This window comes from Musca autumnalis, unplaced genomic scaffold (assembly GCF_047663935.1).
Source record: "Musca autumnalis isolate F117 unplaced genomic scaffold, ASM4766393v1 scaffold_1, whole genome shotgun sequence".
In the NCBI taxonomy this organism is placed as follows: Eukaryota; Metazoa; Arthropoda; class Insecta; order Diptera; family Muscidae; genus Musca; species Musca autumnalis.
The window spans coordinates 3,560,790-3,585,445 of record NW_027411644.1 but is presented as its reverse complement, the minus strand read 5'-3'; the positions used below and the strand labels follow the sequence as shown (position 1 = coordinate 3,585,445).

General features: G+C 35.1%; 1 protein-coding gene across 8 annotated transcripts; it reads right to left on the bottom strand.

The window, feature by feature from the left end:
• Akt (AKT serine/threonine protein kinase) lies at nucleotides 1-24,656 on the bottom strand. Of its 8 annotated transcripts, none has more exons than XM_073959703.1 (9): nucleotides 24,218-24,656; nucleotides 23,635-23,705; nucleotides 3,121-3,844; nucleotides 2,885-3,050; nucleotides 2,617-2,814; nucleotides 2,148-2,537; nucleotides 1,846-2,079; nucleotides 1,644-1,790; nucleotides 1-1,574 (listed from the first exon to the last, which is right to left on the bottom strand). In XM_073959703.1, the coding sequence occupies exons 3-9, from the start codon at nucleotides 3,477-3,479 to the stop codon at nucleotides 1,500-1,502; spliced, it is 1,569 nt and encodes a 522-aa protein (XP_073815804.1). In that variant the 5' UTR covers nucleotides 3,480-3,844; nucleotides 23,635-23,705; nucleotides 24,218-24,656; the 3' UTR covers nucleotides 1-1,499. The 8 variants fall into 8 exon arrangements, with proteins under 8 accessions (XP_073815804.1, XP_073815796.1, XP_073815813.1 ...); XM_073959695.1 differs by having other exon boundaries at nucleotides 23,635-23,791; nucleotides 24,218-24,382; XM_073959712.1 differs by having other exon boundaries at nucleotides 23,635-23,788; nucleotides 24,218-24,358.

Here is a 24,656-nt window from a genome sequence, read left to right as displayed (position 1 = left end):
TTTTGTTTCTTTTTATTAGGTTAAAAAATTATTTTCTCTATTATTAAACTATTTTGTATCGTAGTTGTTTGTATATGTTTGTTTGCTTTTGTTATTAAACTATTTCAATGTTTTTGTTATTAGATACATTTTCGCTATAAAGACCCTACAAATGTGTTTACAAAATTAAATTCTATTTTAGGTTGTTATTCAATTATTACGAATTATGAATATAAAGAAGAACAACAGCACACGTCTATTTGTCTGTCTGTCTGTCGGTTTTTATGCCTATCTGTCTCTCTACTACCACTACACACTGTTCCATACGAGTATAAGAGTAGCACAGTTGGCAGGTGATGCTGATGGTGATTGGATACAAATCGTATAAGAAAAGTTTTGCTTTCGGTATACTGAGTCTTTTTTATGGTAGTTTGTTTCAAACAAAGCTTAAATCTACTTTTACTTCTATATGTATTATTAGGTTCTGTTCTATAGTGCGCATGTGTATTGAATTGTAATAAATGATAACTGGAAAACTGTTAATATAACAGTTTTATGTAATTTTATATGTGGAACTGATTTTCGTTGTTAACTTAGTTGAATTTTCATATTCTTTTTATTCGGATCGAAAGCAAAACTGTTAGTCTCAGAAATTTTCCTCAAGGCATGTTTACCCTGCAAGCGTACGTACATTCGCCAACATCTATGCTCTACAAATCTCACGCTTCTTATACATAAACAGAAACGAGTTTTATTCCTAACCCCCAATAAGTAATTAGCAACAAATCGATTAAGTCATAACATTGTAAGAATTGTGTTAAGTTATTAAATAATGTTGTTGTTGTTGGAACAATTCTTACACATACAACAAACACACATGATCTATATAGGTGATCGATCTTCTATGATTAATTAATCAAATATGCATTTGTAGGCCTTTCTAAATTTAGAGACGAGGGGATTGTTCTTCTTCACATTGAAATGTTGCCTCTTTCATAAATAGTTATTTATTCTATATGTATGTATGTATGTGTGTAATTTAGTACAATAATTTCGGGCAAAGTATGGCTTAAGAAGGAAGGAAGGGTTTTACAATGAAAGGGTGAACTCAAATATTGAAATAAGAAATGTTTTCATCTTCTTCAAATGAGACAGAATTCTAAATATGTATTTGATTTATGTTCTTAGAGAAAGTTGTGATAATATATATTAGCATTGGTGGTAGCAGTGTGTTTTGTATGATTTTCTTCGATATTAAACTCATTAATCTTGTTTATGTCGCCATTGCTTGTGGTAGTGGTAGCAATAGATGATAGTGTGTCCTCTTTGTGTTGTTTTTATGTTTTTTGTTTTGTCATTAGTGTTTATTAGGATAAGATCGCGCATACGCTTACGACGAACATATAGGTGAACGATAGTAACACTTCGCGATTAATAAACGTGAACACGGCTTATATTGTTGTTGCTGGCATAGGCAATATGTGTAATGTTATAAACAAACAAATGCTTTGCACTCTTTTCTATTGCATCGATGCCAATGAATTGCTAATGTGTGATGAAGTACCTAATGTAGAGGCCATATCTTGATAACTGAACTGTAGGCAAGAAAGCAGAGAAAATGTTCGTTAGATAACACAAACTATCTTAAGATATAGAAAAAGTACCTGAGGGAAATGAGGTTCTTCTGCTATCGAACCCAAGGGACCTGTGGGATCTGGTGGCGTCAATTCTACACTCTCGCCAGTAAACTCTGTGTCGAAGTAACGCGTATCTGTGTCCGATGTAACTTGTGGTTTGAATGGAGGCTCAATCTGAAAATTGTGCCCACAGTTAGATAGTGCGCGTATGCAAATGTGCTTGACTTACCTTCTTTTGCACCAAATCTGTCCAGTTAATGCTGTCAAAGAATGGATGAACTTCGATTTCTTTGACATCACCTGGACCACCACCCAAACGTTTTTTAGGATCTTTTGCCAAAAGACCGGCCAGCAGACTTTTGGCTTCATCCGAAATTGTACGTGGAAATTTGACCTCTTCCACAAGTATAAGTGTAAAGAGAACATCGTGATCGCGATTGTAGAATGGAAGACGTCCACACATCTACGAATTGTCAAGTGAAATATATTGTTTTGCATCAGGACAACAACCACAATAATTTATATGCTTACCATTTCGTACATAACAACTCCAGTGCCCCACCAATCCACAGCACGGCCGTAATCATTGTCTTCTAATACTTCTGGCGCCAGATATTCCGGCGTGCCACAAAATGTTCTCGTGGTGCGACCATACGTTATGTCCTCCTTACATAGGCCAAAATCTGCAATCTTAATGTGCCCGTCTTTGTCCAATAGCAGATTCTCCAACTTTAGATCACGATAAATAATGCTCTGTGAATGCAAATATCCAAGGGCAGATATAATTTCGGCCCCATAAAAACGAGTACGTTCCTCACTGAAAACACGTTTGCGACTTAAATGAAAGAAGAGTTCCCCGCCATTAACGTATTGCATTACAAAGCAAAGGCGATCATTCGTTTGGAACGAATATTTGAGGGACTGTAAATAAATGGAAATGATTCACAAATGTTATCAGCAATCAAAGCCATTGGCGATAAACACAAACAAAAATACATACTATTAAGAATGGATGATTTGTGGTTTGGAGGACACGGCTCTCTGTAATTGTGTGAGCGACTTCGTCTTTTTGGATGATGACTTCTTTCTTCAAAATTTTGATGGCATACAATTTAGCAGTTGCCTTCTCACGGCACAAAATCACCTTGCCGTATGTACCTTTTCCCAACACTTTTAAAAATTCAAAATTCTCCAGAGTCTAAGGGATTGTAAAATGCAGATATATTTCGAATAGTTTGTCTAGCATATTTTTTCTTGCGACTGCTTACCACTTTTTTAACTCCGCCACTGCTGCGTGTTGAAGTACCTTGGACTGAGAATTTTTCACACAATTCGTCTTCTGCAATGGAAGCCATATCGACATCTGTCATATCTGTGCTGTTAGTAGTGCTCATGGCTGTTTCGCCCAATTCGCTCAGGCTACTGGCCACAGTTCTGGTGTAAACAAAAAAAAAACAAGGTTTCATTAAAACTGATTTAATATTCTCCCATGTGTCGCACTTACCTTATGGCATCTGTCCACTCCTGCCTTTCTCTTTCAGTATCAACGGAAAATGTACGCTCTACAACAGAAGTCCATTGTAGACCACGTATTATGAACGTGTATGGTCTGGGACGATCTACTGTCATGATTTGACAGCCCTTAATGGTAAAATCATTTAAGGGTCTTTCGGGTGGTGCATTCTCGTTCGGTTTGTTGCGCCAGCCATGAAGAGTGCCATCTGATCGCAGTATAAAATAACGGGAACGCCAAGTCTTTATATGTTCGCCGCGTTTCTGTAACCAGCCCTCTTTGACTATGGTTGCATTTGAGTGGGTGCCGCCGGCTTCGTTTGCCGTTGCAATCGAACCGATTTCCGACATGACTACTTTTCCAAGTGCTTGTTGGCTGCTATTACTTGATGTCCTGGTGGAAAAATTGTGTGGCAATTGTTTATCCAAGGATTCACGACTACTGCTTTTGCTATTGCTATTGGCAATTTGATGGGAACCCACAAAAGGACTGCTCAGTGTTTGAACAAAACTCGAGCCTAGCAATCCTGTTGAGGTAGATCCTGGGGCAATTGCCGGTACTGTCCCTTTGTTGCCTCCGGCTTTCGCAACCACTGTCGACCTCCTCGATGTTGCAAACGGTAAGTAATTCGTGATGAAGCTGTCCAAGTTTACTCCGTTGACGATGAGGGACAATTGTACCTCTCACCGATTGATTTTGATTCGTCTTAGAATAACTGTAAATGAAAAGAAAAATATGAAAAGAATGTATTTTTTTATTACGAATCATACATGTGTGTAACTAGTATCGATCGATCTTATCAATAAAACAAAAATAAACGGAAAGGAATGTATGCTTCAACGTCAACTCTCACATAGGTTTAGGATGCGTAGCTCCCATGCCTGGCAGCCACTCCACTCGGAGACCTTGGGGTCCATTGTTAGAAAAACTCTCACATAAGAATAAGAATTACCAACACGGACTCTAATCCTTTTATCTTCAGAAATAGCCAAATACAATATGTAATAATTTGACATCACATGAAAGCAGAAGAAAATTTAAAATAATGGAACATAATGGACAACTATTTAAATCACGCTTTAATAAAAGCTTTTAAACATTGGTCTCTTGTTTATACTATTAGTATTGCCAAGATTCAAGACTCAACGGAAAGAGGAAGTTGGAAGAGAAAGAAATATTTTCCGTGTAATTGTCTTTTTGAAATTTTATTCATTGAAGAAGAGATAACACCCAAGAAAAGAGTTTGATGCCAAAGAATTACAGTCGAACATCTCTATAGCGAAAATTGAAAACACAGCTTTTTCCATATATTTTCACCTAATTTAACCTCTCTATATTAAACTTGCCTATAACGATGTTTTTTATGTACAGCTGCAATTTGCGAATAATCCCTCTATAGCGAATTTCTGTCAAACTTTTTTCTGAAGTTTAGACAATCAGAAACAAGTAAAAAAGTATCAGTCGGCTTTGTCGACAGAGATATACCCTCAGCCTATGTGAATTGAAACATTCATCTGTGGGCAGATCGAATTTATTTAGGGTCTTTTCAGAGGAGGAGGTACTTGAAGGAACCGACATTATGGAAGTGGATCTTATTTTCGGAGTCACATCTTTTCGATAGATAGTCACTAGTAATTTCAGTGGGTAATCGTATAACTTTTGGACCAGTATTCCAGGAAGCATGGATTTGTGAAATTATAATATCGCTGTAAACAGGACCACAACAAACAGCATCGGTATACATTTCCAAAGGATCTTCGATCAGACTCTAAACTGAACTTAGACACAAATGCCGAACCGATATGGCCATTTTAGAAGTTAAACTAAAATTTGGACAAAATATAAGGAGATCCAAAGGTTGGACCAAATTACTTGCCCCGTTCAAGAGATATCGTGCATACGTGCATAATATTGGGAAGTTTGGACAAAATATGACGAAGTCCAAATTTTGGACCAAATCGGTTGATCAGTGCGAGAGTTATCGTGCTCTCCAGCCACTACATATGGTGCCATAGGGGTTTCGGGCTGTTTTCCCAAGAAGTATGAACTTGCCCCTGAAAAAACTTTTACAGCCGTAATTGAGGCAACGAATGCAAGTTGCTTCAACAAAAATCAAAGTGATTCGAGAGGAGGGCTTAAAGTGAACTTATTCGAAATTTGTGGGGTAGGTACCTAAAGGAGTGGACCGATATGGCTTATCTATGTTCGTCCAAATTTTAGACAGAGTCGGCAGATCCGTTCGAGAGTTATCTTGCGCTCCAACCACTACACACGGTGTCATAGGACTTTTTTGCACCTTTCAGGTTATTTTATCAGGAAGTATGGTCTTCTTCCTGAAGAAATTTGTACCGTTGTATGGGAGCAGTGAATACAAGTTGTTACAACAAAAATCAAAGCGATTCGAGAGCAGGTCCTAAATTGAACTTTTCGGTCCATATTGAAACCTCATCTAAGTCTGGTAGAAATTTCACGATGTGCAAAGCATGGACCAAATTGGTTACCTGCTTCTTCAAGAGCTATCTTGCGCACAAATTTTCCGAACATTTTCGAAATTTTGTGGGGGAGGTACCGGAAGGAGTGGGCCGATATAACCCATCTTCGAACTTAAACTAAGTTTGGACAAAATATTACGAAAGACAAATTTTAGACAAAATCGGTTGATCTGTTCGAAAGTTATCGTGCGCTCCAACCAGCTAGACAGATGGACGGACATGGCTAAATCAACTCCAAATTGTCTGAAACACATTTCGTCCAAACATACTTGGGGTCTAAAACCATTATTTCGATAAAAAGTGTATATGCCCTCGTTAGCATAAATGCTGAGGGTATAAAAACACATTCATCTATGCTTTGTTATTGAAGTTCAAACAAAAATGTGAAGCAAAATCGATTTATCGTTGTTCTTAGAAATAATATTGCTTCAAAATAAATAGATACATATATCTCATAGGCAAATGGGTTTGGTGATTTTTGAGGTTTTCAATGTCTTTAAGCTTTGAAATCTTGGCATTAGAACTGTTGTCAAGTATGTGAATAAATTTAAAATTGAAATCATCTGGCAAATAACTGTTAAATATGGCCAAGATATTTTATTGTCACAAAAAATGTTTTGCATACACAATTAAAAGTAGCAACAAATAATTTCTCAGTTGTTATTGTGACTATTTCTGTAATCCAACCTCGGGATAATCGACCTCGCAATGTTTATGTTAAATAAAGTTGACAACAAAAGAGCAGAAAGAAAGCCGAAAAAAAATTATGATCACTACTAATCAGTGTCAGAGCACCATTGACTAGTGAATATCGCAAACAAACAAAACGAACGCCGAAAAATAGTTTTTAAAAGTGCATATAACGATATAGTGGTGATTATTCTAAAAAAGTTTATTCAGTTACAATAATCACATATTCAATAAGTTAAAAAAAATATAATTAAAAAATTAAGCTACAATGTTTTATTTATAAATTCAGTAAAAGCTAGGAAATAGTTTTTCGCTTAGCATCAATAAATATATTCGTCTTCATGATGGAATCTCTCAAATAAAACGATTGCCACTGTAGCTTAATATTTTGTTTTTAACTTTTTAGTAAATACAATTTTTTTGACGACTGAGAAAAGCAAATTACAGCCAATGTTGGCCGAAAATGTAGATAAAAGCTTAAAATGCCTGAAACTACCCGATTATATGGGGGATACACTAAAACCTTAACCGTTACCATTATAAAACAAAAAACGTAATGACCCAAAGGAACCAATGGTATTTTCATTGTCTATGAACCCCAACACCATACAAATTTTGAATATTTTTCTTGTCAACTTTTGTAAAACAGTGTCATTTATCGAAAAATTTGCACTGTCTCAAGGCAACACGGCCTGAAAGAGCGTTTTAATGCTTTTGCGATGTACTAGAGACTTGTTAATTATTGTCTTGGCTACAATTGTTGTCTTAGTGTTGGATCGAAAATCTCAATGGTTTGACTGTTATATGGGCTATATGGGTAACATTTGGCAAAATTGAGTTTTCCATTTAAAAAAAATTCGAAATTTTTTTGATGCTACATCAATGATTTTTGGTACAAAGATTAACAAAAAAGTCATCATTCCAAATCTGTTTTTGTAACTAAACTTGATCGTTGCGCCCAAAAGACATGACCGTTTTAATTTTAATGTTTAGAAAATGTTTTAAACAAGTCGCAGCTTGTTATAATAAGCTGTTGTTTGTGATTACCGTTAATTGAATTCGTACTCTTTGCGATGATGCAAAAATAATTCCGAAATTGCTAAACGGATTCGCGAAAAATCAAATTTATGACAAAATGTTATGTATTTGCAGACATATTTTTGGAATAGTAGCGGATAAGCATACAAAATATATATAAAAAATTACAGCAGCATCCAGACTTTGTGAGAAATAAAATTGAGCCTAAGTCGTGAAGGTCGGAGTTAAAATGTTCATGTTATTTGCAAAAAGACAAAGAATTGTTGTATTATTCTTATTATGTTATTTTCTGATATTATAGGAAAAGTTAAAGAAAAAAAATGTCGAGTTCTTTCACTTTTTTTTGTCAATCTTTCGTGCGATAATGAACATAATCGGTTGCAACCAATATATGCCTTATAGTTTTAGATCACAGGGAATTCCAATCGTGGCAATAAATTAAACTTATATTGAATATCACAACCCTTGAAACGCATACAAACCGCTTAATAGTGGAAATGATGTCATGCGCATTCGATTTTCTAACACAGCAAATGAATCCCTTTTATTTGAATTACACTTTGTAAAATTCTTTTTGGCGACCACGATGCAACAACTGTTGCATATTAGGGTCAAAAAAACAGTAAAATGGGCATAATTTCCATGAGGTACATTTACTTTTTATGCGCATCCGATTCCAATTATCACCTATAAAAAATACATCATTCTATGCCGTTTCAATGTGTTTTTCAAAAACCGTGGATGTAACATCTCACTCAATTTTTAGACAAAAATTAGATTAAAAATTAGGAATAGAGATATAACCAAAATTCCCGATAGTTTTTAAATATCTAATTTTGCACATTTTAAACATGCGTATCGATATATTTATTTAAGTAAAAATTATACATCCGAAACGCGTTTTAATAGGCGATACTTGCGAAACCATTTTTTGCAGTTATTCGAAATTTGAGTGGTATCATATCCGTCGACCTAATTGAAAGATTTGGAACCGCCATGGCTTATTAGATTCAGAATGCAAAAAAAACTAAATTCACGCGGGTTTTCACGGGATCGTATGACAGTTGTAAAATTTGAACCAAAAATAGGTTTTTTTGAAAAATTTACGCACAAAAATGTCTACTTTGGGAGAGGATTGCTCTGACCCTATTAAGGTTTCACTCTCGAGTTATACATGCAAAATTAAGCTTTTAGACGAATCCAGTTACGAGTCCAAAAAGAGACAAAATTCAAAAAACCCCATTTTTCAGTCTTCAAAATGTCATCATCACATAGATGCTGATGTAGTGGATATATTAAAAAATCTTACCTTCATCTTTTAAGTGTATTCTTTAACTTCTTCTTGGAGCTTTAAGCTCTACATTGTGTTGAAAAGCCACTAATTGGAAATTAACATAAAAAACTCGGTTTCTTCAACGCATTATTCCTATTTTTATACCCTCAGCCTTTAGGCTAAAGAGGGTATTTACACTTTGATACGACCAAAAATGTGCCTCATCGAAATAATGGTTTTAGACCCCAAGTATGTTTGTACGATATACGTTTCAGACAATTTTGAGTATATCTAGCAATGTCCGTCCGTCTGTCTGTCTGTCCGTCTGGCTGGCTAGTGCGCACGATAACTCTCGGACGGATCAATCGATTCGGTTCAAATTTTGGGTATCGAAATATTTTGTCCAGATTCGATTTAATTTCGAATATGGGCCATATAGGTCCACTCCTTCAGGTACCTCCCCCACAAATGTTCAAATATTGTCGCAAAACTTGTGCGCACGATATCTCTTGTAGGGAATAACCGATTTGGTCCATACTTTGCACATCGTGTAATTTCTGCCAAACTTAGATGAGGTTCCAATATGGACTCAATCGGTCCACTCCTTCGGGTTCATCCCACACAAAATTTCGGAAAAGTTCGAATCGCTTTGATTTTTGTTTACGCATGTTGTATTCGCTGCCCTCTATACGACGCTGTAAGTTTCATTAGGAGCAAGTCCATACTTTCTGAGAAAATGGGCCTGAAAGTTACAAAAAAACCCTATTACACCGTGTTAGTGGTTGGAGCGCAAGATAACTCTCGAACGAATCTGCCGATTCGGTCCAAAATTTGGCTTTCGTAATATTTTGTTTTTTGTATTTTGTTAGTTCAGTTTCAAAGATGGATTATATCGGCCACTCCTTCCGGTACCTCCCCCGCAAAAGTTCGAAAAAGTTCGGAAATTTGTGCGTACGATAACCCTTGAAGGGAGTAGCCGATTTGGTCCATACTTTGCCCATCGTAAAATGTGTGCCAGACTTAGATAATGTTTCAATATAGACTCAATCGGTCCACTCCTTCGGGTACCTCCCATACAAAATTTCGGAAAAGATAAGTTTAGGGCCATCTCTCGAATCGCTCTGATTTTTGTTTTAGCAACTTGTATTCAGTGCCCTCCATACGACGGTACAAGTTTTTTCAGGGGCAAGTCCATACTTCCTGAGAAAGTAGCCTGAAAGTTGAAAAAAAAAACCCCTATGACACCATGTGAGGTGGTTGGAGCGCAGATAACTCTCGAACGGATCTGCCTATTCGGTCCAAAATTTGGCCTTATTAATATTTGGTCCAAACATAGTTTATGTTTGAAGATAAGCCATGTCGGTCCACTTCTTCAGGTACCTCCCCCACAAAAGTTCAAAAATGTTCGGAAAATTTGTCCATACGGTAACTCTTGAAGGGAGTGGCCGAATTGGTCCATACTTTACACATCCTAATATGTCTATTAGATTTAGATCAGGTTTAAATATGGATTATATTTGTCCACTTTATCCGGTACCTCCCACACTAAATTTCGGATAAGTTCACTTTAAGACCTGCTATCGAATCACTTTGATTTTTATTGAAGCAACTTTGGGATGGTAAACATTTTTTCAGAGGCAAGTCCATACTTCTTGAGCAAACATCCCGAAAAACCCCCTATGGCACCATATGTAGTGGCTGGAGATCCACTTCCATAATGGTCAATGTAGATCCATTCCTTTTAGTATCTCCTCCGCAAAACATTTGATCTCTAATCCTAAGGAAAATTTTTGTCTTTTCAAATGCCCAAAATTTTTAAAAACCCCTAAATACATACGTTTTTTGGGAAATTTTTTTCCAATATATACAGGCTGTGGGTATATCTCTGTCGGCAAAGCCGACGGATACTTTTTTACTTGTTTTACATTAATTCGACCACAGCTTCCGCTCAAGTTATTATTTAAAAAATGTCCCTCGGTAAATCGTGCTAAAACATTTGATGTTACAGAAATACGTTCAAAACTCATGGTATAGTACAATTTTGCGTGAGTTACAATACAACATACCTCAGTTTCAACATATCGCACCTGTTCATCAAAAGGGTAGCAACTCGAAATCTCCAAGTTTTCAGTAGAGACAAAAAACTATTTATGTTAATATTAATGGTATATTATACAAAAAACCTATGCCATCGTAAGGATATATTGTTCACTATACTACAACATTATATTTATTTTTATTTCGTTAAGTATTTAATTATATTTCTAACCAATTTTCGAGTTACTACCATTTTGTTGAAAAAATTCTTGATTTTAGCAGAGAATTATTTCGACTTATGCCCGTTTAACTGAAAAAATGGGCGGCGATTGATAACACAAAGAGGGAACAATTCGAAATACTACTCTTTTGTTGAACAAATGGCTATGTAAATGCCTGATATACGTGGGTCCAACTCGAAATACAACTCTTTTCTTGATACATAGTAGTTACTTTGAAGACATGAAGAGTTACTTAACAGTATTTTTTGACGGAAGAGTAGACAAAACAATGCGAGATTTTTACAGTAGGTAGAGTTGATCACGATGTATCGTTTTTTGATAAAAAAAATTTTTGAGTTACTACCCTTTTGTTGAACAGGTGCGATATGTTAATTTTCTACATTAAGACCGATATGCCAAAATATCAAAAAAACGTGGATAAAAACTTCAAGTAAAAATCGGGAGGCTTGATTTTCACCGTAGACATATACTCTAGTAGACTTTTTTAGTCAGTACAATACCAGGAATCATAAACGTGTCCTACCCATTAAGGTTTTTTCCTTCCATACAAATAGCCTTGGCCTAATGTACATACATATATCAATCAATTCATCATAATATTTTTTAGTCATTATTTTTTCCTTAAGAAAATCTTGTCTTATTAAACTGAATATTTTTTGAGATGCCAATAAAAATCGATAACATTAAAACGCAAAATTTTGAATGAAAAAAAAAAGTAAAAGTTGACAAAACTGTTGCTATCGGTAGGACTTTATGAGTAATTTTTATTGGTCGCTATCTTACCGAATAATATCGTTAATTACGTTAATTACATTAAAACGCAAAATTTTGAATGAAAAATTCAAGTAAAAGTTGACAAAAATGTTGCTATCTGTAGAACTTTACGAGTAATTAGCTTTTTTCAGCAACTTTTCCTTTATAAAACTGTCAAAATTTGAAACATTTGTAATAATCATTACAAATTATCGAGTAGGCAGACAGACATATTTTTATTGGTCGCTAACTCACCGAATAATATAGTTAATTACCGAAATTATAAGCATTTTATTAATTTTACCGATTCCCAACAAAAATACTCTTTATAAATTGACCTACTTTCTAATTATTTTAACAAGGGCATGTCATAGGGAATCAGTACTTATTTTTTGGACACTAAGTCGTAACTACTTATTTAACTACTTTTTAGTTGCCAAAACTAAGTACTGATTCCCTATGACATGCCCTTGTTAAAATAATTAGAAAGTAGGTCAATTTATAATGAGTATTTTTGCTGGGTTGTTGTCGGTCACTCAGTCGCACTACTGACGCACTAGGCTTCTATAAATTTATTGATAAACATGTTTAAAGCAATAGGTTTAGTAGAGTTGGGCAATCGAACGACTTAGTTCACTGACCAGTTCAAAAACGTATGAGTAACGTCATACAAACTAACTTGTGATATTACGTATACGCAGTTTGTTCTTATAAAAGACCGGTGTCTATTGAACTAGATAGTGAACTAGGTCGTTCAATATAATTCAATTGGCACAACTCTAATGTTTAGCAATTTTAATTATATATTTGTCAATCTAAATTTGTGTAAAAGAACAACATTTTGTAATAATTTCTAAAAAAAATTGAGTTATATGGGACACAATTTCTAATAATGGGATTGTCCACACTAGCGTGAATTTCATTAAAAAAAATCATGAAATTAGATGTTCTTAAATCGAATTCCCCACTACAGCAATTTTATGATTTTACTCTACCATGGAGGTTGATCTAGAGACGCATAATTTCATGCATTTTGTAATACTCATAATTTCCACAAAATTTGTAAACAATTATAATTTATTTCATATTCAGCAACAGGTATCAAATTTTTCTAAAATGCTCTAACGGTAACATTCGTATCATTGAACAGAAATGCCCAAACGGACCAAGGTGCTATTATTTTTTCCGCAGCTGTACATTTGTGATTGGCTACCGATAAATACAAGAGAAAAAAACTGCAAGACCGCGAAAAGGAACAAACACAGCACACGCGACAAAAATAAAATGTAGAAAAACTTAAATAAAAAGTATAAATGAAGAAAATAAAAAAAAAAACAAACTACAACATTTAATAAAACATAAACACGCATTATAAATAAAAATATACATACATATGTATATATACTATATATTCTAAATACACATATACTATGAAAATAAAAAAATGAAAAGAATTTCTTTCGTCTAGACGCAAGACGACAAATGTGTATGCCGTCTGTGTTTGTCTGCGAATACTTTTTTTTACAAAGTTAAAACGTTTTATGTTGGCGGTGGCGCTGAAAGTGACGAAAAAGATTTTTTTTTCGCATAAATAGGTGAAACTTATCCAAACCGATTGTGTAGTGTGCATGCATTATGTGTATGAGACATAATGCATGCAATTGTTAAAATGGAAGTTTACATTTATATCCAATTAGGCCGCATTTTTTTTTAAAGATAAAAATTTTGGATTTAGGACATTCGTTCCACTCTATATGGGTGAATATTGCGAAAAGACTTGTTTCTGTGTCCCGACGCATTTAGGGTTAAAAATATTGAAAAAATTGCATTCTTAGAAACTGAATAAGTAAAACAAAATATCCTTAAACAAATCTCGAAAATCAAAATAAAATTTTTTACATATTTATATGAAAAAAAAAATTGGTCGCAAGGTGGAAATACTCATTACCGTGGCGTGTCCCCAGTCGTTTTGTGTTCAAAAAACACTGATATTCATTAATATTTCAAAATATATTATATAAATGAAGTACGCAGAGTTATTCTAGAAGAATGAACAACGTTGTCATGGCGTGTTAGCGTTCAAAGCCAAAACTCATAACTTCAAAGTCAGCGCAAAAAGCGTTTGTCGTGAAGAAAATACATTTCTGTGGCCAAGTATCCGCGTTAATGTACAAAAACACATTTGCATTTGAAAAACGATAAGTTCTAGGACAGAGAAGCCATTACATAGTCGATACGTCCGAAGATTTGCTTTACCACCAATGAAACCAGGTAACGTAATTTGGTGACTATGTGGGTTCGAGTGCTTGGCTTTCCTTTTTCACTTGCAAATAATTTCAGATCCTCAAGCTTAACTCTAAACGAGAAAATTAACAAAAATCATTAAAAATGATCTTCGCCCTAAAAAAGGCAAAATTTCATAAAAAAACAGGCTGAGCCCGGCTGGGATTTGAACCCACGTCCTTGAAAAACATATCAAAAAATGTTGTCATGGCGTGTTAGCGTTCAAAGCCAAAACTCATAACTTCAAAGTTAGAAGGTCGAAATGTTCTTCGAAAAAGTTCCTCATTAGATTTGACTGAAGACATGTCATATCAAAAATAAGCCAAAACAACAGCGAACAAAGATATAACGCTAATTTCTAATGGCTTATAGGGTCTCCAGTGAAAAATTTATCGCGCTATAAATCAAAAGTTCGACTCACGGCGGCCCTTTGGCGTTATGTATGTACTCATCATGGACTTTCACCCGCCATAAAAGTTCAACAATTTTCGCTAAAATGGTCCGCACGATAACTCTCGAAGGGAGGATCTGATTTGGTGCATACATTGTACATTGTAATATTTGTATCAGGCATATATAGATCAGATATGTATATCAGTACACTCCTTCGGGTACCTCCCACACATATTTTCAAAAAATGTCGTGAAAATACAGTTTAAGGACTTTTCACGGATCATTTTGAAATGTTTTCAACATGTTGCCCTTGTGTCCCCTTATAGGACGGTACAATTTTTTCGGGGACAAGTCCATACTTAGATAATGGAGCTCAAAATGTTGTTTTCTGATGAGCTCAAAAACTTACGAATTGAGTGTCCGATTAGACCAAAACTTTTCAAATCGTAATGCATTTGTGCAACAGGAAATAATTATTTGAGAATTTTTTTTTTGTTCATTTCATAGTATTTTTCAAAAAAAATGTTTTTATAGGCACAAGTCCTTTAATTCTTGCTACAGGAAATCATTTTTGAGAAAAAAGGTTAAAAGGTCATAACCCTAACGTACATATAGCTCATTTACTCAAAGTGTGGCACATCTCAAAAAAGCAAGACCCGTCGTTCGAACTCATTCATTATGCAGTAAAATCAATAGCATCGATATTTGACTATAAACCTTTTTTTATATATTTGACTACAAAACCTTTACTTCTAGAACTTCTAGTATTGATAAGACGTCAGAACTGCCGAGATGGAAACTACTGCAACGTGGACAAGACAAGCAATAAAACTAATGCGATCCTAGTTCTCATATTCGACAAAGAAAACGGAAAGGACATGTCGACAACAAACAATATGAATTGACACGCTCGATTTTTCTCATTTTTATCCTTTATTTCAATGGTTCGAAAAGAGGTTTAATTATAACGTTATGAATTAAATAAGTAAAAGAATATATCGGTTGTGGACCACACACACAACTTGTGGTATTCTGCAACTCATTTTTGGTTACCGACAAAATTCGTTAAGGGATGTAAATATCAGAAGATCGAAAAAACATGTATATGGTAAAATTTTCAAGTCGATTGAAATTGAAATGTTGATTTTTGGTTCCACTATTTCTGTAGAACCTAATATTTTTAAAAAATCTATCGATGAAGGACTAGATCTTTTTGTTCTATATAAGGATACAAAAATATATGACGATCGGTTCATTAGTTTTAGAGCTAGAGTTGGCACCGCAAAACTCTTTTTTTTGCCACAAAACTGCGTAATATTTTTCAACAAGAAAAAAATATACATTCCATACATTCATATATACATATACAATAGGGTAACCAAAATTTTTTTCCATTAGATCCAAAAATCTTATATATGAAATTTTATGGCGATCGGTTAACATTAACCCGTGCCAGCGATTTTTTTTCCATAGTAATTTGTATGGGACCAAAGGGGCATTTTCACCAAAATTCTCTAAATGCCACAGTTATGGTCCGGTCCGATCGATCAAAAGACTTTACCAGTTCAATAATGTGGCTAAAAAAATTTGAAAATCGGATCAGATCGGATTTTGATATAGCTCCAATATGCATTATTTGGCCGATTTTGGGCTCTATATAGGTATATCAAAATCCGATCCGATTTTTAATCTTTTTGTAGGATTCGATTGATTGTGGCTAAAAATCATGAACTGGTAAAGTTATTTCATCGATCGGACATTCTATGTGTGTAGTAGAAGAATTTTCTGCAGAAAGAACTCCAGCACATTCTCAGTGAAGAACTGTAAACAAAGTCTGCTAACAGACAACTTTCTGTAACAATTTGTTACAAACTTTAGGGTAAACCTTTTCTTAGTACTGAACATTTTAACGTATAAAAGTTGGCATGAATTATAATTCTCTTTATTTAATGTTTACCTGTCAAGGAGGTTAGCTTTAATTTTAACGAATCGTGGATTAGCATGCATGATTCATAATGATGTTATAAAATAATGTTCTACAAATGCGAATAGCACAACAGGTGGTCAGTCGGTCAGATCCAATATCTCTGAATCCGGAGAAGAATTCCTTGGAAGCACAAGGCGTCATTTTGGAAATGTTAGTGCAATCTATTAACTGGCATATATGTATTTTGCGACTTTTAGTTTTTGAGGGTTTTACAAAAAATGCAGGATCAGAAATCAGGTTTTTGTTATTATTTTGGTTTGGTAAAAAAAGCCCCTAAATATTTTACGATCATCACCAATAATAGTGTATATTCTGGTCGGAATCCGACCTCAATACAAAACTTCCTAACAATAGGACCGCGTTTGCCGAGGTATAAAAAGTGACATGTGTGTCTACGACGATTATTTCGCGATACTACAATAATATTGGGCAAAACACATGGCGTAGGGTAAAAATATTCCAAAAAAATCAAAGATGTGCAAAAAAGGCATCCAATAAATTTTTGTCAATAATTATTATTATTTACTATATAGTATTTTATGTATATCTTTGAAATTAGCCGAATAATGGCTTTTAATCACAAATATACAAAAAAAGATTCTGTGCAATTAATTAAATGTAACGTGGCTTTGAAAATAGAATGCTGTAGCATTGAAGTAATTTTGCATCAGCATGCTAGAGCAGTCACGTCTGCGAACGTGTTAACACAGTGCAGGGTTTAAAAGCCAGCATCTAAAAACATTAGCATTAGCTGTACACTTCAACTGCTACACAATATTCACACACACGGCTAAATAAGCAACCGAACTCATATTTATTTTTGTACATTTTTGTGTATTTCGTTTTTTACGCCTAATCTTTTTTTCGTTAAGCATAATCGACAACCACGCTACATATTTAGCAGTCGGCTGACCATTCGTCGCAGCGAATTAGCCACAGAGGGTGTTTTTAGTGAATAGGGTTGCCAACGCAGTTATAAAAAAGTTGCCATTTAATGTCAAAATGCCCCCATCATATGGTAGAACCTAAATAATACTAATTATTATTGTTTAAAAATAAAAAGAAAAATATTTTGAACGGCTTCTACAAAAATTCTACGAAAAAGTGGAATTCATTATATCGTGATTTTTAATGCATTACACTGGTAACCCTGATCTCAAAAACAATTGTTTGCTGAAAACATGGCTAAGACGTTGAAACTTTGTTGCTTATGGGTACTTTACACGATATGTTTTTTACATATGGGTTGCCACTTTTTATATACAAAGGAATATGCAAAGTGACAACACATATGTAAAATAACATATCGTGTAAAGTACCCATTATTCTCTTTTCTGATATGAGTTGAACATGTGTGCTGCAAAATATGAGTATGCGATGCTTTTTTATTATAGCAACAATATCAAATAGCATCGCTAGCAATATTTTTCTGAAATTTGTTGCTACGTGTTGCCGTTATTCATTGTTGCTAAACATATTTCGGAGAAATTTTAGCAGGCAAAGCTGCAAATATTCGGTGTTTTTGCTAATATCGCGTTAGCATTTTAAACCCTGACACAGTGTTGTGGTCTTCTGCCGTTATAGGTATCACAAACCTAATCCATGGTGTAAAACCATTTTCATTCATCATTCCTGAATATATTGGAAAACTAATGCACAAGCAATTTTCTGGTACCATGTTGTTGTACCGTGCCGTGAATATTACACAAAAGCTTTCTGGACTATACGTTCTCAATATAAGTCCCCTGGGTTGTCTCATAACATTTCCCAAGTACGCATCCCCGAAGGTACATGGGAGATTTATCTCACATCAACTAGTCCATGCCGATTCATATTAGCTCAATGATATGGGACCTACATTTAATCGCCTAGTCCAAACGTTGTGCCATACGTCGCCACTAATAGAGAAATTTTACATGGCTGATACCGAGACGTATTTATGCACCGTATGACCTAAATATGTTTTCTTTGCATTCCCAAAAAAGTATTCAATATCTGATTTTTCTTGCTTTATTTCGGAAAGAATATAGAGAAAGGAGATAAGAATACGCATTAGAGAATACCAATTATTTCATTTTTCTTACGCCTCGCAGTGGAACGTAACTGGATCTACTTTTGATCGGATTCGTGTATAATTTCAGTGAGGCAGTTTGCAACCTGAACTGGTTGCGTCCATAAAGTATCAGGAGACAGGTGAGTGGAGTTAGATGGGCAGATAAACAAAGCACCGTGTCGTGTGGTCCCAATCCTCATGTAGAGCATGTGTTGGGTATCGTGGCATCAATTCGGTCCAAGGCGCCTGCATCGTCCGGATCTTAACTGGGCTAAAACCACTCGTGGCAGCTGGCGTTCTCCTGCTGCGATGGATGGAGGGTGGTTTCCAAGTACGGCATTCACACTCTATCTCCGTACTGCCTGTGCAACAATGTCAGTGTCAGTTTTATCCAAGTCTGCCTAATAGGCTCGTTGATCTAGAGGTTCTCTTTTATAGCATTGGATCACTCATTCTAGATCATGAAAATCTCTCCTGACGTGAATGGGTGTATAAATAAAATAAAAATATGTACATTATTTTCGCGATAATGTATATTTTTCAAAATTTATTGTTTTTGTATAGTCTGTGAACAAGATCAGCTTTTAAATTTTTTTAATTGTTTTTGCATTTTTACTCTTAAATAGTGGTCCTTCTAATCTTAAATAGTCTCCTTTTTTCATGCATATGTTTAGAATAACTAAAATTTCAAAATTGAAGAAGTCAATTTCCCCGTCGTTTCCGGACCATGGTTTTGGATGCATTCATCAAATTTTAGCTTATATCGAATGTACATATATAGGGCTTTTGGTGCTAGATTTATCTAAATTCGGATGCCAATGTATATGGGAGCTATATCTAAATCTGGGCCAATTTTCACTATTTTCTGTAGAGTTAGTCTTTAGGCCGAAAATATGGTGGGTTATCATGAATGAAATTTCCCCGTGAGTTTCGTCTTTAAGCCGTTGCAACTTAAAGGGAGAAAGTTAAAAAAAATCACGGGGAATTGCCGTTCATGATAACCCCCATGATGTGTGCCAAATTTTATGTCAATCGGACTACAAAAGAGCGTTTTAGAAGTTTTAATCGACTTTTTACATACATTTCCCCTGTGTGCGCCGTATAGCTTACCACAGACCGGCCTCTTGCGTTGTAAGAGGTCAACAAGGGTTTTTTTTGTTAGCACCCGAAGTGCTGCTGGCCAGCGTCCTCAGCGTCCGTGTTCCTACTTCTGATCTTATCGCAAATAGCTGTGGCTTGCGCGGACGACTTAAAGATGCTATCGAACGTTACACCCAATATTTTGGGATGGTGGCAGCGGATATTTTCATATTTTTTCAGATAGAGAACTACAAGATAGGACCCGACCCAAGATCGTACCATCATCGACATACATTACGATCTCTATGCCGTCTGAGGGTGTGGAATTTCAGAGAGGTAGAGGTTTAACAGTTCCAGAGATATCACCCCTCCTTGTGGAACTCCCGGTTTCACTCTACGGGGTTTGGACCACCACGACTGTTCGTTCGCACGGCCTGTTCTGGTTCAGTCCTCTGTATAGGCATTTTCCGAAATCCATGTTGATGTTGGGCAACTGGAAAATAGCTTCCAATCGTGGGGAGGAGAAATGGCTACATTTGAAGTGCGTACATTTGTGTCATGCCGGCAATTGGGTAATAGTTGCCGACTATAGCACCAACTAATTTATTTAAGCAATATATTTACAATTTCCTACTTTTATGTTGCACAATTATTTGGAATATGAACTAATACTGTAGATACTATTGACCTTTCAAATAATTTAGTTTATGTTAAAAACAAATCTGCAACGAACAATTTTAAATGAATTCCAAATGTTAACAAAATCTTTTTTTATTTACTTTTTAAAAGCAATATCGGCTAAAATTTGTATTATTTGTGTAAAAGTATGCTTTTTGTTATTTAAAAGAATAAAAAAGAACATTTATATACTAAAATACAAGGTGCCGACTATTGGAACATGTGATGCCGTCTATTGGAAAATGGTACCGACTACTAGCAAAAAAGCACTATTCTAACAAATTCGCAAATTCGCACAAGTTTTAAAAGAAATAATTCAAAATGTCTTTATGTCATCGGAAAGTAAACTAAATTTCGAAGCAAATAAGCTTTATTTTATTGCAATTGACCAAATTGTCTCGGAATGTCGAAGGATTGAAGTTAGGCAAACCCTTAAAGTGCCGACTATTGGTGCACTTACCCTATGTACACTTTTTCACTATTAATTTTTTAATTTTTTTTAGAATTTACCGTTATTCGTGTTATGGTATATATTTTTGTTTTATTCGATTTTGCTCATTAGGCATATAAAATAGAACTATGTACTTGGATTTTCATAAAAATGTTTCCTTACCCTTAAAACTCCAGATTTATGGGGTGTATGTATACTTTTTTGGTTGACTAGATGTATTTTTTATTATTTTATATACATACTGTGAAATCCCAATGGAAAATCGAGTCTTAGATGACATTTTCGTCGACGATTCGTTGACGAATGTTTCGAAATTGTCATGTACGACAACTTGCATGACCATGTCTTGCATTGTGTCTTGGCAACAAACCGACAAATGCTCAAAAGTGTGCTTTGAAACAATATTTATTCAGATATACAATTTTTGATTTGTAATGAATGTAAAATTATAAAGTCACAAAATTCGGAAACCGCGTTACTGATTAAACAATAGGTCTGTACGATAACTCAAACGTTTGTGCAGATTTGTACAAACTTTTACCAAATGCTGTTCGATAATACACTTGTTCAGTAAAAGAGAAATGAGAAGCACTTGCAAGTAGTTGCAAGAACTTGCAAATACTTTTTACTTGCGAAGGTGTTGAACAGGCCTAATTTTATTTATACAACCTGAATTATGTAGAAAACGGTAAGTTAGAATATATAGAATTAAATACTTTAAAATTAATTTTAGTTATTTTTTGAATAGGGGCATATTGGTTGAAGAACATTGAAAATTCCAGCGACTGTAAAATATAATGCCTGTGGTATACGGTAAGATTTTAGAATATTTAGGAGATATTCACAATATTCATTTAAAATCATTTCTTTTTGCAAAATCCAAAAATAAAAGGAGGTCGCCTTTCGGCCGGCTTGGGTAAGAAGCGTAAGGCGTGGTAAAGCTGAAAGAAAATGGTGCATTGCAGAACATACGGGAGCTAAGTATTACTAATTGTTTAACTAATTTATCTTGTAAAAATTTTATATTTTAAAATTAAATAAAAATAAAAATTTGACCCACGACAACATAAACGAAATTGTCTTTAATTGAGTCATCGATGACTAGTAGCAAGACAAGGTCGCTGAAACAGTCGTCGACGAAACATGGGGATTTTAGGCATCTAGATCGTCTTCGACGACAACTTCGCATACACTGTCGCCCAACCTGTCATGCATGAATACTAGGACACTTGTGTGAAAATGTCGTCAACGATCCCAAAGGGCTGTCTGCAAAGAGTCGTGGGAGCAAGTTGAATGTTTTCATTAAGCTCGGATCGGGACCATCTCACAGGTAGGTCTCGTCACCCTGATCACAAATATATATAACATTTATTGCGGAAGTCCATACTTCCCGAGATATGGGCCTTTGAAGTTCCGAAAATTCCTTTGTATGTAACTTCGCTATTTTTTAACGGACAATGATAATATGGATACTATTGTAAAGCTTAAGGAATATAATATCATATTTATACATTTTATTATAAATAGACGGCCTTCGGCCGGGGATTTAAGACTTTTTCTATGGACAGGTGCAAATCTCGGGAACAGCAATAAAATGTTCTTTAAAATCATATATTTTCTCTAAATAGCCGGCCTTCGGCCGGGGATTTAAGACTTTCTCCTATGGACAGGTGCAAATCTAGGAACCAAATTTTCTTTAAAATCATAAAAGTTTCCCAAAATAGCCGGCCTTCGGCTGTGGATTTAAGCCTTCACCCATGGACAGGTGCAAATCTAGGGAATGGGAACAACATTTGCTTTAAAATCATACATTTTTGTCTAAATAGTCGGCCTTTAACAAGGCAATTTTCGGAATAACACTGGAAGTATGGACTTCCGCAATAAATGTTATATATATTTGTGATCAGGGTGACGAGACCTACCTATGAAAAAAATTTGGTCCCGATCCGAGCTTAATGAAAACATTCAACTTAAGCCGAGTCGTGAACGAATTGAAAATGTCGTGCACGATTCATCAATGTTGTCTTAAAGACACTTTCTACTGGGATATTTTGCATATGAAATGCGTGAATGAATAAGAAAATATTATTACTTTTGTCATCGGAACTACGATTCTTTGAATACATTTTTGTACAGTTCTCAATTACTTTTCATGGGTAGATTCAAACCTTTAATATTCTAAAAGAAATTGCTGTTAGTAAGCGATACCTTCTATTTTTACTTATATATAAATCATGTTCTATTATTCGAACTGTAGTTTACAGCCCTTTGGTCGTAATGCTGGGCATTATTGTTTAATAAATAAGTAATAAAGTAATGGCAAAAAAGTCAAGGCACATATTTCGGGAAGTATGGACTTCCCCCTGGAAAACTATATATCGTTGTGTTCAGGGTTCACAAGGGCTACATATTGTAAAAATTCCAGACTGATCCGAGAGGTGCCCTAAACAACACATGTTCCACTGCGTTTTTTGACGTTACTCATACGTTCAATTGCCCAACACTAGTTGATCGCGTTAGTGCATTAACAATTAAACGAAATTAACCAACTGTTATGCGAAACAGATCGTTCTGACGATAGGCGAACATAAGTATGTATAACGACAATAAGCGCTAGTTAGCGTATCGGTCGTTTAAACGCAAAAGATTTCCCTTATATTATAATGTTAAGTATAAAATCTAACACCTTCAACTGCCCTCAAATCTCAGTGAGTTTTCATCCTGCATCTTGTTGGTGTGGCTGAAATTGGATCTGTCTCATAAAAACTAAAAACTGCGAAGTGTAATGCCATCTACGAAAAACGTATTAAATTGAATGCAACTATGCTGTCCTAAATATTAGAATAACATTGTCGGCGCAAAATACAGATCAGAGGTGTGTCAATGTTTAGAAACAAATATCCTTCTCTTGCCCACCCAAACCAAGTAGTTTGGTTATCGCTCTTCCCCTCCCTCCTCTAATATGCTTTGGGGAAGGTAATCATCTCATCGACACGAGGAATACAACATATAAAACATATCCAATCTGAAAGATATTCGTAATTCCCAGTCTTACCTTTATGTTCCTTATTTTGTGTTTAGGTCTAGGTAAAACAGAAATGTCAATGTATTTTTCAAATAGACAACCTGAAAGTTGCAGATAACACGTTAGTACGTCGTTTTAGTTGTTCAATGAAAAGATTTTTTCTTCGCGTGTTCCTTTTTCTTCTCTTCTTTTGTTGAAACACGAACAAAACATGAAACATGAAAAAAATAAAAAATTACGGAAAAATAAATTCCCTTAATTGGCATTGGCTAAAAATCGCCATTTTTTAACATTTTCTTTTATTTTTTTTTTCCTAAACGCGTTACACTTTTCTCTCCCAACCCTGCAATTTACACCAAATTATAAATTGGTGTCACCAATTTTGTTTTCTTGTGCACCAATTATAAATTGGTGATCAGGATTGGATAGTTGGTTTGTTTTTTTTCGGTTGTTTGACGTTGATGATTTTTTATTGATGAACGAAAGCAAAAACTGATTTCGACGACTTCTACCGTCCGTCTAATCGATGATTTTATGTAGTTTTGTTTTTTTTTTTCTTTTCTCAACTTCTTTTTCTTTTGCAATCAATCACATGCACTTTTTTATACTTTACTTTTATGGAACAATTTGTTTTTTTTTTCTACAACAATTTCTTTGTGGTTTTTAATAAAAATTTATTTATTTGCATAAACAGTAGTGAAGTTCTAAACAGACAACGACAGACAACGAAGCCGATCAATTTTTTCGACTCACTGGCTCAGTTCTATGCCAGCCAATCGGCGACTTGTTTCATTTGACGTTTGAGCAATGGAATTGGCAGTTGAAATCGAGTGGATTTCGTAAATGTAAACATAGTTTACTGTGAATTTCTCGTTTACGTTTTGTATGTGATTTTATTCACAATAATGCGGCGCGCGCCATCTAAAGTCGAGTTGACGGCGGCGATTTTTAGCCGATTTGAGCCGATGTAATCGGCGGCGGCTAAAACCTTAAAAAAGAGAAGCGGCGGCTCGCCGCCGACCGAAAATCGACTCGCTTCCAACTCTGGTTCT